Genomic DNA, 17,751 nt, shown 5'->3' on the forward strand with positions numbered 1-17,751 from the left:
ACCCAGAGGACTTCTTCAGAACAAACAGTGAAACCTGAAACCGATGACACAAGTAGAAAATATGTGGAAGTACATTTAAAACTGAGAACAGGAGGCACTTCGCTTTAATGTCATGGCAACCATCAGGAGAATGGTTAATTAGGCAAATTAGAACCCTCCGAGCCCAGGACTATCCCTCTTCAAACAGGCCCAATCATTGCAATTTCACTTGACATTCAGAGAAAAGTCAACCGTTTCTTGTGCAGTTCTCACGGATGGGGAATAATGTTCTCAGGTCATTACCTGTCCACCTGGTCTACTGAACATGTTCGTGCTGAAAACATCCTGTGCAATGTGACTGACACCTGCACTGGGATGCCCCGAGACTAACCTCATCATTGATGAGGTTAGTCATCAATGGTGACATAACCATTATGGTGACATAACCACCACATTGGTGGTGGCCAATGTGGTGAAGGGGAGTCCCCATTACCTGTAAAGCGCTTTGAGTGGAGTGTCCAGAAAAAGCGCTATATAAGTGTAAGCAATTATTATTATTATTATTATTATTATTATTATTGTTATTATTATTATTATTATTATTATCATCACCACAAGTGATTTAGCTCTTTCTCCTGTCTAAAACCTATCCCCTCCATGGTTCTCCTAACTGTCTCAGGTGTGCCCAAACTCCTAAATGTCTCAGGTGTGCTCAGACTCCTAAATGTCTCAGGTGTGCTCAGACTCCTAAATGTCTCAGGTGTGCTCAGACTCCTAACTGTACCAGGTGTGCTCAGACTCCTAACTGTCTCAAGTGTGCTCAGACTCCTAACTGTCTCAGGTATGCCCAGACTCCTAACTGTCTCAGGTGTGCTCAGACTCCTGTCTCAGGTGTGCTCAGACTCCTAACTGTCTCAGGTGTGCTCAGACCCCTATCTGTCTCAGGTGTGCTCAGACCCCTATCTGTCTCAGGTGTGCTCAGACCCCTGTCTGTCTCAGGTGTGCTCAGACCCCTGTCTCAGGTGTGCTCAGTGCACCTGGTAACTGCTGAGAGAGGACAGTCCCCTGACTGATTGGAGGGGGACGGTTCACTGAGTGGTGATGTAATTCAACATGTCTTGTCGGGAGAGCCCAGCTGAGTGACCAGTGTGCCCACATGTTTCACAAGTGCCTACTGAGTGAGTCTGACATCAGACTGCTCCTGCCTGTCCACAACACCCACTGTGGCCCATACAGGCCTCCCTGCGCCCACAGCCTGTTTTAGGATTAGGGGAGATTCTGAGATACCCTGAAACTCCACAGGTAGCTTTTGAACAGAAGGGAGTTGACTTTTCTCTGCTCCCTGTCCCTCTCCTGGTTCCCGTTTCTTGCGTTTCATGCATCGGCGGACTGCCACTCTTTGTCTCCTCCGGCTTTAGAAACGCGAGAAAGAAATGATTTTAAAAAAGAAAGCTGAAGAGGGAGAATCTGAGGAGCAGAGATATCGGGCCAATTTAAAACGCAATTCTCTTTGGAGCTGAAGTGTGGAAAATACTGCCGCTAATGAGGCAAATGGAGGAGAAGTGAATTTCGCCTCCTGCTTGAAGAGTGCTGGAGAGAGGCAGGGAGCGAGGATGGCATTGTGTCCCACACAATGTGACAGCGCTGCAGGACAATGCACTCCGGAGCTCTCCACCGCACAGTGAGCACAGCCACAGCCAGGGACTGAAGCACCTTCCTGACTGAAGCACACTCAGGCACGGCTGGGAGAGCCTCCTCTCCTGCCACGGACAGCGCAGAGGCCCAGGGGTGCACAGCCTGCAGACACATGCTGCTTACATGAGCAGTGGGCAGGCGAACTGTCTGAGAGACCAGGGCTCACTGAGTGTGCACCAGGCAGTGATGGGAGCGGAGAGAGGAGCGGGATGAGGGAGGGAGAGAGAGGAGCAGGGTGAGGGAGGGAGAGAGAGGAGCAGGGTGAGGGAGGGAGAGGAGCAGCAGGATGAGGGAGGGAGAGGAGCAGGATGAGGGAGGGAGAGAGGAGCAGGGTGAGGGAGGGAGAGAGGAGCAGGGTGAGAGAGAGAGAGGAGCAGGATGAGGGAGGGAGAGAGGAGTAGGATGAGGGAGTGAGAGAGAGGAGCAGGATGAGGAAGTGAGAGAGAGAGAGGAGCACGATAAGGGAGGGAGAGAGCTATTCTATTTTTTTTGTTTTGTTTGTTTTGTTTTGTTTAATGTAAATATCATTACTTTCATTTGCTTTGGCAACACTGATTGTACCTATCGGTCATGCTAATAAAGCACCTTGAATTGAATTGAATTGAGAGCAGCAGGATGAGGGAGGGAGAGAGGAGCAGGGTGAGGGAGTGAGAGAGAGGAGCAGGGTGAGGGAGTGAGAGAGGAGCAGGGTGAGGGAGAGAGAGGAGCAGGGTGAGGGAGAGAGAGGAGCAGGATGAGGGAGGGAGAGAGAGGAGCAGGATGAGGGAGGGAGAGAGGAGCAGGGTGAGGGAGTGAGAGAGGAGCAGGGTGAGGGAGAGAGAAGAGCAGGGTGAGGGAGAGAGAGGAGCAGGATGAGGGAGTGAGAGAGAGGAGCAGGATGAGGGAGGGAGAGAGGAGCAGGGTGAGGGAGTGAGAGAGGAGCAGGGTGAGGGAGAGAGAAGAGCAGGATGAGGGAGGGAGAGGAGCAGGATGAGGGAGGGAGAGAGGAGCAGGGTGAGGGAGGGAGAGAGCAGCAGGATAAGGGAGTGAGAGAGAGGAGCAGGGTGAGAGAGTGAGAGAGAGGAGCAGGGTGAGGGAGAGAGAGGAGCAGGATGAGGGAGGGAGAGAGAGGAGCAGGATGAGGGAGTGAGAGGAGCAGGATGAGGGAGGGAGAGAGGAGCAGGGTGAGGGAGAGAGAGGAGCAGGATGAGGGAGGGAGAGAGGAGCAGGGTGAGGGAGTGAGAGAGGAGCAGGGTGAGGGAGAGAGAAGAGCAGGGTGAGGGAGAGAGAGGAGCAGGATGAGGGAGTGAGAGAGAGGAGCAGGATGAGGGAGGGAGAGAGGAGCAGGGTGAGGGAGTGAGAGAGGAGCAGGGTGAGGGAGAGAGAAGAGCAGGATGAGGGAGGGAGAGGAGCAGGATGAGGGAGGGAGAGAGGAGCAGGGTGAGGGAGGGAGAGAGCAGCAGGATAAGGGAGTGAGAGAGAGGAGCAGGGTGAGAGAGTGAGAGAGAGGAGCAGGGTGAGGGAGAGAGAGGAGCAGGATGAGGGAGGGAGAGAGAGGAGCAGGATGAGGGAGTGAGAGGAGCAGGATGAGGGAGGGAGAGAGGAGCAGGGTGAGGGAGAGAGAGGAGCAGGATGAGGGAGTGAGAGAGAGGAGCAGGATGAGGGAGTGAGAGAGGAGCAGGGTGAGGGAGAGAGAGGAGCAGGATGAGGGAGGGAGAGAGGAGCAGGATGAGGGAGGGAGAGAGAGGAGCAGGATGAGGGAGGGAGAGAGGAGCAGGGTGAGGGAGTGAGAGAGGAGCAGGGTGAGGGAGAGAGAGGAGCAGGATGAGGGAGGGAGAGAGGAGCAGGATGAGGGAGGGAGAGAGAGGAGCAGGGTGAGGGAGAGAGAGGAGCAGGATGAGGGAGTGAGAGAGAGGAGCAGGATGAGGGAGGGAGAGAGGAGCAGGGTGAGGGAGTGAGAGAGGAGCAGGATGAGGGAGGGAGAGAGGAGCAGGGTGAGGGAGTGACAGAGGAGCAGGGTGAGGGAGAGAGAGGAGCAGGATGAGGGAGGGAGAGAGAGGAGCAGGATGAGGGAGGGAGAGAGAGGAGCAGGATGAGGGAGTGAGAGAGCAGCAGGATGAGGGAGGGAGAGAGAGGAGCAAGATGAGGGAGTGAGAGAGCAGCAGGATGAGAGAGGGAGAGAGACGAGCAGAACAAAGGACCGTGAGAAAGAAGAGCAGGATTGAGAGAGCTGTGAGAGAGAACAGAGTTTCCTCTGACAGGACAATGTGTCCTCTGAAAGGACAGCATGTTTCTGACAGGACAGAGTTTCCTCTGAAAGGACAATGTGTCCTCTGAAAGGACAGCGTGTAACTCCTGACAGGACAGCATGTTTCTGACGGGACAGAGTGTCCTCTGACAGGAAGATGTGTCCTCTGACAGGACAGTGAGTCACCTCTGACAGGACAGAGTGTCCTCTGACAGGACAGCATGTCACTCCTAACAGGGCAGCATGTCCTCTGTCAGGACAGGGTGTCCTCTGTCAGGACAGCGTACAGAGACACTGAGTGCTGCAGAGTGAGATGCAGTGAGAAAGGAAGGGGGGGAGGAGATCAGAGAAAGGGAGAGCGAAGAAGACTCCCACTCCTCCTCATGCAGCTTCCAGAGCGCCAGAGCCCAGAGACCACCGGCGGTTCTGTCATTTTTTATTTAAGCCAATAAATTAATCCGATTGAAAATCCCGTTCATGCATGATTCCTGTTGGACAGGGGCCCTGACGCTCAGTGCTGCTGAAGATAGCGTCCCCCTGCTGCGGCAGAGCACAGGGCTGCAGAGCGTGAACAAAGCAGAGTTTCCTGGGACCCCCGCGGCCCTCACACCCCCCTCCACCAGCAGGGGTCTCCCCTCCCCCCCCGGTCCCAGCACGTGCTGGTTTTAGGGGTGACACAGTGCCAGGGTAAAGCACTGTGGGGTGTCAGGGGGGCAAAGGCAGATTGAGTGTATGGGCGGCCTGCGGGGGGCGCCACTGAGCCCTCCTCTGGGTTTACAGGGGTGTGGCTGCAGAAACCTGACTCACACAGGAAACATCAGAAAGGAGCATCCTGAAAGCACCTCCGAAACGAGAGGCTCAACATGTTCCTCATCAGCAGCTAGCTCAGCCACACCAAGGACGTTTCCAGCACTGAACAGGAGCATCACAGATGCAGAAATACCCCCCCAGATTAAAGATTCACATCTCACAGGACACCCAGGTTCTCCAGGAGGTCGTCCCTGAGGTCCTTCTCTGAACATGATCTGGAAGTCACGGGTCACTATGGGTCACTACGGGTCACTACGGGTCAAATGGGCACCTCTGGCCCACTAGCAAGCACCCTCAGACTGGTGCACACTGACCACGTTCACTGTGCTGTCAGGTGGGGAGATCTGACAAGTTTACCGGTGACACATCTATCTGTCTGCAGAGTGCCCCGACAGCACTGGCCCTACCCTGTGTCTTCACCCCGCTGAGGGTCCGCGGCTCTTCCGAGAGATAAGGACCGTGGGGAGCAAGTGGGACATCAGGTCACTGGCTCAGTGTAATCAGTCTGGCTGAAAACACTGAGCACGAATGCATCATCAAGAAGCCCATCATACAGCTCAGACAGCCCAATGCACTTCCCCTTTAACTGGAAATGAAAAGAGCCAATTAAAACAAGCCTGGTCCAGGGCGATCAATCTCAGAACTAAAATGAAGGCGGGTGTGATTCATGGTACCCTTGCCTTCCAGCAAGCAGTGTCTATCAAAATATTTTCTGCAATAGAACTGAAGCTCGTTAAACGCTGCTTAATGCTTTGACTAAAGCGAAGAAAGGCTCTGGTACATTTCAAACAGGCTGAGGGGCTCCCAGCAGGACTCGTTCTAATTAGGCGCTAGCATCTGTGGATTCATTTATAGTGGTGTCTGCACAGGGCCTGCAAGCCACTTATCACATTAGCTGAAGCTGCGAAGATTGGCCAACATCTGTAATTCCAAGGGTCCTGCTGGCCCGTTTCCACACCCTGCAGGGCTCAGCAGCCCAGGACGAGCCAGGAGAGCCACTCCATCGGGCTGAGCTGTCACTTTCATGACTCACAACAGTCACTTCCTGTGCTTGTGTGACCTGTTCTTCCTGTGTTTGTGTGACCTGTACTTCCTGTACTTGTGTGACCTGTACTTCCTGTACTTGTGTGACCTGTACTTCCTGTGCTTGTGTGAACTGTACTCTCTGTATTTGTGTGACATGTTCTTCCTATGTTCGTAACCTGTACTTCCTGTGCTTGTGTGACCTGTTCTTCTTTTGTTTGTGTAACCTGTACTTCCTGTGCTTGTGTGACCTGTTCTTCTTTTGTTTGTGTAACCTGTACTTCCTGTGCTTGTGTGACCTGTTCTTCTTTTGTTTGTGTAACCTGTACTTCCTGTGCTTGTGTGACCTGTTCTTCTTATGTTTGTGTGACCTGTACTTCCTGTGGTTGTGTGACCTGTTCTTCCTGTGTTTGTGTGACCTGTACTTCCTGTACTTGTGTGACCTGTACTTCCTGTGCTTGTGTGAACTGTACTCTCTGTATTTGTGTGACATGTTCTTCCTATGTTTGTAACCTGTACTTCCTGTGCTTGTGTTACCTGTACTTCCTGTGCTTGTGTGACCTGTTCTTCTTTTGTTTGTGTAACCTGTACTTCCTGTGCTTGTGTGACCTGTTCTTCTTTTGTTTGTGTAACCTGTACTTCCTGTGCTTGTGTGACCTGTTCTTCTTATGTTTGTGTGACCTGTACTTCCTGTGTTTGTGTGACCTGTTCTTCCTGTGTTTGTGTAATGTTCCTAACTTTACTAAGATACTGCTCTTGACTTTACCAGGACACTGCTCTTTGGATTTGAAAGTTGTGCCAGTGTGATCAACAACCCCCACAGGAGCAGCCAGGGGTAGGTTTGTGTCCTCACCTCTGATAAGTCAGTTATCTGGTCATTGGGCTTGATGAAGACCTTCCATTCTCTATCTCCAATCGTCAGGGCACTGTGGAGTCCCATCAGTACACCAGCATGCACAGGAGACTCAGCAGCATTCAACTATACAGGTGGAGGTCTCAGCACTGGAATCTCAAGAGATGTCTTGTATGCCTGACCCTTGGTGTCATGAAATCACTACACACTAAGCCAGGGAGACGTATTCCTGTGTGGGCGCCACAACACCTCGCTTTAAGCAGCAGAAAGAAGCAAGCAGGCTTGAAATTTTAACATATCCTGAAGGTGAGAGCAAGGGAGAGCAAGGTGGCTTATGGGAGGAAAATGGAGGACAGGCTGATGGAGAGCAATGTGAGAGAAGTGTGGAATGGCATGAGGAAGATCTCCGGATACAAGTTGTCCGGTGGCCAACAGAGTGAGGGAGGCCTGGAGAGGGCCAATGAGCTGAATCTTTTCTTTAACAGATTCAATACAGGGTCCACTGTCCAATCACCTTACAGGCCTTCACCCCAGACACCCTCTTCATGTCCTCAGTCTCCCCATCATGTGATCCCTCCTGCTCCTACTCCATCTTCCCCTGCCCTCCTCGGCCTATCTATCACAGCTGCCCAGGTCAGAAGGGAGTTGAGGAGACTCCATGCAGGGAAGGCAGCGGGTCCTGATGGTGTCAGCTCCAGGGTGCTAAAGATCTGCACGGACCAACTGGGTTCAGTGCTGCAGTACATCTTCAACCTCAGCCTGTGATTAGAAAGGGTTCCAGTGCTCTGCAAGACATCTTGTCTGGTCCCAGTACCCAAAAAGGGGCACCCTAAAGTCTTGAATGACTACAGACCTGTGGCACTGACTCACACCTAATGAAAACTCTGGAAGGGCTTGTACTGGACCACCTCAGAACCCTGGTGAGTACAGCACTGGACCCCCTGCAGTTCGCCTACCGGTCACACTTGGGAGTGGAGGATGCAGTCCTCTATCTGCCACACAGAGCTAACTCTCACCTGGAGAAGACGGGGAGCATTGTGAGAGTTATGTTCTTTGACTTCTCCAGTGCCTTTAACACCATCCATCCACCTTTACTGAGAGATAAGCTAAGGGCGGCGCAGGTGGACACTCCCCTGCTGTCCTGGATTATAGACTATCTGACCCTCAGGCCACAGTATGTACGGCTACAGAGCTGTGTGTCCGAACAGATTGTTGGCAGTACTGGGGCTCCATAGGGGACTGTCCTTGCTCCATTCCTGTTCACCTTTTACACCTCTGACTTCAGGTACAACTCTGAGACATGTCATCTGCAGAAGTTTTCAGATGACTCTGCAATTGTGGGGTGTATTAGCGAGGGGAGGGAGGAGGGATGTAGGAGCTTGATTACCAGCTTTGTGGAGTGTTGTCATCTTAACCATCTCCAGCTAAACACCACCAAGACTAAAGAAATGGTCATGGACTTTCGAAGGAGTAAGTCTCGGCTGAACCCTGTTTCCATCCAGGGTGAGGACATAGAGGGGGTGCAGTCCTACAAGTACTTAGGGGTACACCTGGATGATAAGCTGGAGTGGTCTGGTAACACTGATGCCCTGTACACGAAAGGTCAGAGCCTATTTTCTTAGGAGGCTCAGGTCCTTTGGTGTGTGTGGAACACTGCTACACATTTTTTATGAACCAGTGGTGGCCATCTTCTACGCTGTTGTGTGCTGGGGCAGCAGCATCATGACAAGAGATGCAAATAGGCTCAATAAACTCATCAAGAATGCTGGCTCTGTGTTGGGGCTGAGCCTTAACCCCCTGGAGGTGGTGGCTGAGAGGAGAATCCTGAACAAGCTCACAGCTATCATGAACAACGCCTCTCATCTGCTTCATGGGACTGTTACTGGGCAGCGGAGCACTTTTACCAACAGACTGCTCCAACTACGGTGTTCAAGGGAACGTTCCCTCAGGTCTTTCCTCCAGGCGGCTGTCAGGGTGTATAACGCTGCCCTATCTATCCTGCTTCTTCCTTTTCCCTCCAGATTTGACTATCTCCCACCTCCAGGAGACAAATCTTAATTTCCTCTGATCTCCCCTGGATTACTGACCTCCTCACTCACCGACGTGCCCTCTGATCACCCCTGGATTACAGACCCCCCCTCACTCCCCGATGTGCCCTCTGATCACCCCTGGATTACTGACCCCCTCACTCCCCGATGTGCCCTCTGATCACCCCTGGATTACTGACCCCCCTCACTCACCGATGTGCCCTCTGATCACCCCTGGATTACTGACCCCCTCACTCACCGACGTGCCCTCTGATCACCCCTGGATTACTGACCCCCTCACTCACCGATGTGCCCTCTGATCACCCCTGGAGTACTGACCCCCTCACTCACCGATGTGCCCTCTGATCACCCCTGGATTACTGACCCCCCTCACTCACCGATGTGCCCTCTGATCACCCCTGGATTACTGACCCCCTCACTCACCGACGTGCCCTCTGATCACCCCTGGATTACTGACCCCCTCACTCACCGATGTGCCCTCTGATCACCCCTGGATTACTGACCCCCTCACTCACCGATGTGCCCTCTGATCACCCCTGGATTACTGACCCCCTCACTCACCGACGTGCCCTCTGATCACCCCTGGATTACTGACCCCCTCACTCACCGACGTGCCCTCTGATCACCCCTGGATTACTGACCCCCTCACTCACCGATGTGCCCTCTGATCTCCCCTGGATTACTGACCCCCTCACTCACCGATGTGCCCTCTGATCACCCCTGGATTACTGACCCCCTCACTCACCGATGTGCCCTCTGATCACCCCTGGATTACTGACCCCCTCACTCACCGATGTGCCCTCTGATCACCCCTGGATTACTGACCCCCTCACTCACAGATGTGCCCTCTGATCACCCCTGGATTACTGACCCCCTCACTCACCGACGTGCCCTCTGATCACCCCTGGAGTACTGACCCCCTCACTCACCGATGTGCCCTCTGATCACCCCTGGATTACTGACCCCCTCACTCACCGATGTGCCCTCTGATCACCCCTGGATTACTGACCCCCTCACTCACCGATGTGCCCTCTGATCACCCCTGGATTACTGACCCCCTCACTCACCGATGTGCCCTCTGATCACCCCTGGATTACAGACCCCCTCACTCACCGATGTGCCCTCTGATCACCCCTGGATTACTGACCCCCTCACTCACAGATATGCCCTCTGATCACCCCAGGATTACTGACCCCCTCACTCACTGACGTGCCCTCTGATCACCCCTGGAGTACTGACCCCCTCACTCACCGATGTGCCCTCTGATCACCCCTGGATTACTGACCCCCTCACTCACCGATGTGCCCTCTGATCACCCCTGGATTACTGACCCCCTCACTCACCGATGTGCCCTCTGATCACCCCTGGATTACTGACCCCCTCACTCACCGATGTGCCCTCTGATCACCCCTGGATTACAGACCCCCTCACTCACCGATGTGCCCTCTGATCACCCCTGGATTACTGACCCCCTCACTCACCGATGTGCCCTCTGATCACCCCTGGATTACTGACCCCCTCACTCACCGATGTGCCCTCTGATCACCCCTGGATTACTGACCCCCTCACTCACCGATGTGCCCTCTGATCACCCCTGGATTACTGACCCCCTCACTCACCGATGTGCCCTCTGATCACCCCTGGATTACTGACCCCCTCACTCACCGATGTGCCCTCTGATCACCCCTGGATTACTGACCCCCTCACTCACCGATGTGCCCTCTGATCACCCCTGGATTACTGACCCCCTCACTCACAGATGTGCCCTCTGATCACCCCTGGATTACTGACCCCCTCACTCACCGACGTGCCCTCTGATCACCCCTGGATTACTGACCCCCTCACTCACCGATGTGCCCTCTGATCACCCCTGGATTACTGACCCCCTCACTCACCGATGTGCCCTCTGATCACCCCTGGATTACTGACCCCCTCACTCACCGATGTGCCCTCTGATCACCCCTGGATTACAGACCCCCTCACTCACCGATGTGCCCTCTGATCACCACTAGATTACTGACCCCCTCACTCACCGATGTGCCCTCTGATCACCCCTGGATTACAGACCCCCTCACTCACCGATGTGCCCTCTGATCACCCCTGGATTACAGACCCCCTCACTCACCGACGTGCCCTCTGATCACCCCTGGATTACTGACCCCCTCACTCACCGACGTGCCCTCTGATCACCCCTGGATTACAGACCCCCTCACTCACCGATGTGCCCTCTGATCACCCCTGGATTACTGACCCCCTCACTCACTGACGTGCCCTCTGATCACCCCTGGATTACTGACCCCCTCACTCACCGATGTGCCCTCTGACCACCCCTGGATTACTGACCCCCTCACTCACTGACATGCCCTCTGACCACCCCTGGAGTACTGACCCCCTCACTCACCGATGTGCCCTCTGATCACCCCTGGATTACTGACCCCCTCACTCACCGACGTGCCCTCTGATCACCCCTGGATTACTGACCCCCTCACTCACTGACGTGCCCTCTGATCACCCCTGGATTACAGACCCCCTCACTCACCGATGTGCCCTCTGATCACCCCTGGATTACTGACCCCCTCACTCACCGATGTGCCCTCTGATCACCCCTGGATTACTGACCCCCTCACTCACTGACATGCCCTCTGATCACCCCTGGATTACAGACCACCTCACTCACCGATGTGCTTGCCATGCATGTGGTAGTAGAAGGAGATGCAGTAGGGGGTGCGGCTGCGCACGGCGCCCTTGCTGACAGTCACGTTGTAGATGGGGGAGATGAGACGCGCGTTGTCCCCCTGCACCCGCGGAGAGGACGCCTCGATATACATGTAGTACCCTGGGAAGAGAGCCACACAAGCAACACAAGCTGTCACCTTCACCATCATCATCATCACCACCACTGCCACTGGTCTGGGGGTCACCAGTCTTGCCCGGTTCTCCCCCCTCGGCTTGCACCAGAACCATGAACAACCCCACACTGAGGTCTCAGTGAATCTCCCACCCCCCCAGGGATCCCGAGGGAGGAACGGCACACAGAAGGGGAGACTCCTGAAGGGCACACTCTCGGAGATGGTGTCTGTGGCTTGGGCACTCCCCTCCATGCCAGGGCCCTACCTTCATCTGTGTTACTGCGGTCCTTAATGGGTCCGGTGTTGGCCGAGCGCTTGGGGTTCTGGGTCAGGTTGTTCTGTCGGATCCAGTCAAACTTGTCGTTCTGGTCCTGAGTGAAACCACACATCCTGTCATCCTCAAAACCACACACGCGCTCCGCTGGCCACGAGGAACCAGGAGAGAGAGAGAGGGAGAAGGAAAGGGTGGGAGAGGTGAGGTTTGGGACAGAGGAGGAAGAGGAGCGAGAGGGAGAGGGAGGAGGGAGGAGAGATAGGGATTAGGGCAGACAGGGAGGCCCGGAAGATGAGAGAGGGAGAGAGACAAAGAAAGAGAGGAGCATTACAAAGTGAAACACAGGCAGACTGAGAGAAGAATAAAGCGAACAGCCATAATTCATAGTAAGCCATGCAGTGTAATGACAGTTGACAGATTAAGGACACAGATTTTTGCATCGGCAGAATCTGGGCCTGCGATTTAACATTTCAGCCCATTTATAACCAGCATGCGTTGGAGTGGACATACAGTGACTAACTATGGGAATACAGATGAGTTCTTATTGCATGGCAGCTGTAAAAACCAATGCCAGATGTTTCTTGATTTTAACTTCCTGTATAAATTTGTTCAGCCAGATGAGAGCAATTAAACTTAAATTAAACACTAGGGATCCCATGGAGCTTTAACCAGTGAAGCCTTTGCATTCAGAATGCAGGCTGAGCTCTGTGAAGGAGACCCGCTTCATTTCTGTTAAATATAAATGTTTTCTGTTTAATCATTAAAATGTGTACCAGAGCCCTCAATCTAATTTAATGTACTACACAGGAAACTGCTGTGCAGCGATAACGGTGATAATAAAGATACTGATCATGATGGCCAAGATAGAGATGATGGCTCCGTTAAAGACAACAGCAGCAGCAGCAATTTAAGAAGAACAGACAGGTGTGTCTGGCTTACCTAAAGGTCCAGGGTAGTTGAAGGCTGTAAGAAAACAGACCAACTGTCAGTGTAAGACAATGAACTACAGATCACCCCCTAGCACAGAACCTCTCTTTGAAGAGCTGAGTGTCTCGCACAGATACCTGACTGAAACGCATCACAGCAGCAAACTAACCAAGTGAATGAACTCAGGGTGACCCCTGCATGAGAAAGTACCAGCCATCTGTATCAGCAGCTCAAATACACAGGAGACCAGGTGCAAACCAGGGGAGTTTCTGAGCTCAGTAAGCTAGAGCACATGGTAGGCCAGGTTAGAAAAGGCAAGACTGCAGCTCAGTCAGGACAGGAGGGGCGGGACTCTGAGAGTCTCAGCTAGGGCCGAAGGGAAAGTGGAACTCACTGTCGGAGCATCTCCCGAACAAAACACTGGACACTCACATTGTCACAGAACTAGGCATGTTCACAACCAGAGAACTGGACACACTCACTGTCAAAGCACAGGACACACTCACTAATAGAACATTGAACACACACTGTCAGAGCAAAAGATATATTCACTATTAGAGCAATGAACACAGTCACTATCAGAGAATTAGACACACACTATCAAAGCATAAGGTACACTTGCCATCAGAGCACAGAATACACCCACTATCAGAGCAGAGCACAAATTCACCATCAGAGCACTGAATGCACTCCACTGGACATATTTACTGTACAGTACACTCACTATCAGAGCTCTGGAATCACTCACTATCAGATCACTGGAAACATTCACTGTCAGAGCACTAAATATAATAACCATCAGAGCACTGGACCCATTCACTAACAAAGAAATAGAAACACTCCCAATAAGAGAACTGGACACATTCACCATCAGAGAACTGGAAAAACTCACAATAAGAGCAGAGGACACACTCACTGTCAAAATAGAGGACACAATCACCATCAGAGCACTGGACGGACACACTGTCAGAGAAATGGGCACATTCACTATCAGAGAATTGGACACACACCATCAGAGCAAATTACACACTCACCATAAGAGCACAGGACACACTACCAGAGCACTGGACACACTCGCCAAAAGCGTAGGATACACTCACTGTCAGAGCACTTTACACACTCATTACCAGAGATTTATACAAACTCACCGTCAGAGCAGAGAACACACTCACCGTCAGAGCACTGGACAGGCACACTGTCAGAGCAATGGACACATTCACTATCAGAGAACTGGACACTCACCATTAAAGTTGAGGACACACTCGCCATTAGAGCACAGGATACACTCACTGCCAGAACACAGGTCACACACTCACCATAAGAGCACAAGACAATCAATTTCAGAACACTGGACACACTGACTAACAGAGCACTGGAACACTCATTATCAGAGGGCTTCACGCATTCACTATCACTGCATTGGGCACACTCATTACCAGTGCATTGGACACACTTACCTTCAGAGTACTGGATGTTCCGGGTTGCACTGTCTCCCAGGCCATATGTGGTAATGGGAGTGAGCCGCACCTCGTAGGGCAGTGGGATACGCAAGTCTTGAATTTTGTAGGAGAGCAGGCTGCCCTTCTGAGGCTCCTTCACCGTGATCTGCTTGGACAGCACTGTCTGCCTCTTCTGGATCTGACCGAGAGAAATGGACAATGACACAGTGAGCATCGCTAGATGCAGAAACTGAGACATTTGGAGGGAGTGGGTGCCTACCAGGAAGCCCCTTCACAGACCCTCACCTGACTGCTTATCCCTTCCACTAGCCTTTCACCTCTGGGAGCTGAAGGGAGACAGAAGAGACTGTTCAGGCCGGTGGAGCCCCTGCATGTCTGGCTTCTGTTCCAGTCCCAGTTGTTATCGATCACCATGGTATTACACAGGGAGTGCACACGCACACCCTGACTTTCACACTCACACATGTACACTTACTGCGCACTGACATCCACACTCACACACTTAGCCTTACACACATACATGACACATTCACACATGTACACTTATAGGAACACTCTCTCACACTGTTATTCACTCATACACTGACATTTACACACTCACATGGACATTTACACTCTCACTCTTACACAAACTCACATTCACGTACTCACACACTAGTATTCACACAATGACACACACCCACTTACACTGACACTCACACTAACATTGACACATTCACCCTTACACACTGACAATCACACAGACACTGACATTCACACACTTAATGACAAACTCAGACACTGGTATTCACAGTAACATTCACACTCACTAACATTCACACTGACATTGACACAGTCACACTAACATTTACACACTCACACTTGCACAGACTGACGCTGACACTCACACACTCTTACAGTTTAAGCTCAAGGACGCTGTACACTGTATATAACGTGTTTGTCTGCTAGTTTGTCACTAGCACATGCACACAGAGAAATAGCTCCTAGTCACTGGAATGTGCATCAGAGCTGCCCCTTCAGTGTCAGAAACTCTTGTCCTCATTCTCTCTAATAGACCACTTTCTGACCCTGGTTCATCCCTGATTGCTGCTCCTGGGATATTTTTGAATATTGGAAGATCTTGGAAGGTCTGCTCTCTGTACTGCATTTCCTGTCCAAGCAGCATTTCTGAGTGTTTCTGCTCAACAGCAAAGTTAAAAAAGAAAAAAAAAGTCTGCCCTCACTGTCCCCTGTGGCATCAGGGGAAATCGACCAGAACACCTGTGGCTCCAGCCCTGGGTTACAGTGTAAGAGTATCTCTCCAGTCCCGGATTACAATGACAAAGTGTCTTTCCAGTCCCCGGCCACAGTGACAGACTGTCTCTCCAGTCCCGGATTATAATGACAGAGTGTCCTTCCAGTCCCAGGCCACAATGTCAAAGTGTCTCCCCAGTCCCGGATTACAATGAAAGAGTGTCTCTCCAGTCCCCGATTACAGTGAAAGAGTGTCTCTCCAGTCTCGGATTGCAATGTCAAAGTGTCTTTCCAGTCCTGGGCCACAGTGACAGAGTGTCTCCTCAGTCCCAGATCGCAATGTCATAGTGTCTCTCCAGTCCCAAATTATAATGACAGAGTGTCTCTCCAGTCCTGGATTACAATAACAGAGTGTCCTTCTAGTCCCCGATTATAATGACAGAGTGTCCTTCCAGTCCCAGGCCACAATGTCAAAGTGTCTCTCCAGTCCTGGATTATAATGACAGAGTGTCCTTCTAGTCCTGGGTCCAGATCACAATGACACAGTGTCTCTCCAGCCCTGGGACACAGTGACAGCCCTGGGCTGTCTGCTGAGTAAGTCAGACAGTAGCTCAGTGCCTGCAATGTTGGGAGCTGCAGTACCTCTGCTGCTGCCTTCTCTCCCATACACAGTCACCCGGGCTTCTGCACACAGAGCTTGAAATTAAACTATCACCTGACTGCTGTGTTCCCACCTCAGACCTTCATGTTTGAAGTCCCACTTATTAGGAGATATTATTCAGGACATGTGCAAACACAGGCCTGAGGGGATAATGTGATTCCCTGCCAGACAGGCTGCTGGACAAGCCCCAGGGAACTGTGTCCGGACTCTGCCTTGGGGAATCCTCATGGCTCTGTGGAAGTGATGATCACAGCCCTGCTCCTGCACTGGGCCCAGGCTGTCGGAGCCACGGGGGGCAGTCAGATGGCGGAGACACAGGAACATATCAGGAATGCAGATGTTCACAAGACTGAAGAGATGCTGCCCTGGGTTCCTACTGCTTGCGGACAGAGCCAGTTAGCAAGACCTATTCCATCACTGGTCACAGCAACCCCCCAGCTCAACATGAGTGATTCAACAGTGTCTCCAGGTTCTGGGGATTTCTCGATATATTTCTACCCCAGTACCCCAGATTGTAACGCTCGGAGGCCAGGCTCAGTCGAATGGGCTCAGTGGCCAGTGTGTCCATGAATGTAAAAGACAGGTGCTGAGTCAAGGGCCGATAATACACGCTGCAGTCAAACACAGCATCAGTGACACTCAAGGTTGCCACAGTGGGTCAGAGCCTGTGGAGCTTGGGGCTCCCACAGAGAACACCCCCAAACTGCCAGGAGCCCAGTGCAGGGATCAGGGCAACAGTGGGAGAGAAACCGTGCGTCAGAGAGGAACGGCCAGCTCCTGGCACGCATGAGCTGGGGACAGCAGACCTGGCCACGTGTGTACAGGAGTGTGGGACGATGCCATGGCCGCCCAGGGCTCTGTGCTTGATCGGGACGGGGTACGGAGTTTGGAACAGTGACAGGCCTGCGATCCTGCTGCACGTAACCACTGTATGAAAATGAATCCTCTTAGTGGGATGAAATCCCAGCTAGATCAGCGAAGCCCTGCCTCCTACGCACTGCTCTCAGCTCAGCTGGTCCAGGATTCCAGCAGGGCTGGTAAGAGCACTCTCACACTCTCACACAACCAGCCCCCAGCGCTGCCCGCGAACCGCACAGGGGGTCAAACGCATTTGTTTTGTGTCTAATTAGGTCTGGAGTGAAGACTCTTATCAAGCGCTGTTGGCACTTAATCGGGAAATAACACAGAGAAACACATTATTACTTTGAACACTTCAGAGCTGAAAAAAAAACGAATTATCCAGCTCCTGAATCTACACACACAAAAGCTCTAGCTGTCTGGACTGCAGTCAGACTCTCACAGTCGGAGTTATCGGATCAGTAGAACAATGTATATTGCTCAAGGCCTGGAGTAGTAGCCGACACTGCCTCTCTCTCCCAGACCCTCAGGTCTAACCCACTGTCTCTCTCTCTCCCAGTGCCTCAGCTCTCACCACTAGCCCACACTGCCTCTCCCTCTCTCCCAGTGCCTCAGCTCTAACCACTAGCCCACACTGCCTCTCTCTCTCTCCCAGTGCCTCAGCTCTAACCACTAGCCCACACTGCCTCTCTCTCTCTCTCTCCCAGGGCCTCAGCTCTAACCACTAGCCCACACTGCCTCTCTCTCTCTCTCTCTCTCTCCCAGTCCCTCAGCTCTAGCCACTAGCCCACACTCTCTCCCAGTCCCATAGAAATTCAATGTTGTGACAGACATTACAATAACAGTGTGTAGAC

General features: G+C 52.4%; 1 protein-coding gene across 1 annotated transcript in view; it reads right to left on the reverse strand.

Moving 5' to 3' along the window:
* mdga1 (MAM domain containing glycosylphosphatidylinositol anchor 1) overlaps positions 1-17,751 on the reverse strand; it is a 176,778-nt gene that overhangs the window by 29,127 nt on the left and 129,900 nt on the right. Inside the window, exons 12-15 of the mRNA XM_088625959.1 lie at positions 14,143-14,323; positions 12,698-12,721; positions 11,750-11,905; positions 11,313-11,471 (exon numbers count right to left, since the gene is read on the reverse strand). Coding sequence (XP_088482085.1) covers positions 11,313-11,471; positions 11,750-11,905; positions 12,698-12,721; positions 14,143-14,323 — 520 coding nt within the window. The remainder of the gene's footprint in view (positions 1-11,312; positions 11,472-11,749; positions 11,906-12,697; positions 12,722-14,142; positions 14,324-17,751) is intronic.

This window comes from Lepisosteus platostomus, chromosome 3 (genome assembly GCF_059453375.1).
Source record: "Lepisosteus platostomus isolate fLepPlt1 chromosome 3, fLepPlt1.hap1, whole genome shotgun sequence".
Lineage (NCBI taxonomy): Eukaryota > Metazoa > Chordata > Actinopteri > Semionotiformes > Lepisosteidae > Lepisosteus > Lepisosteus platostomus.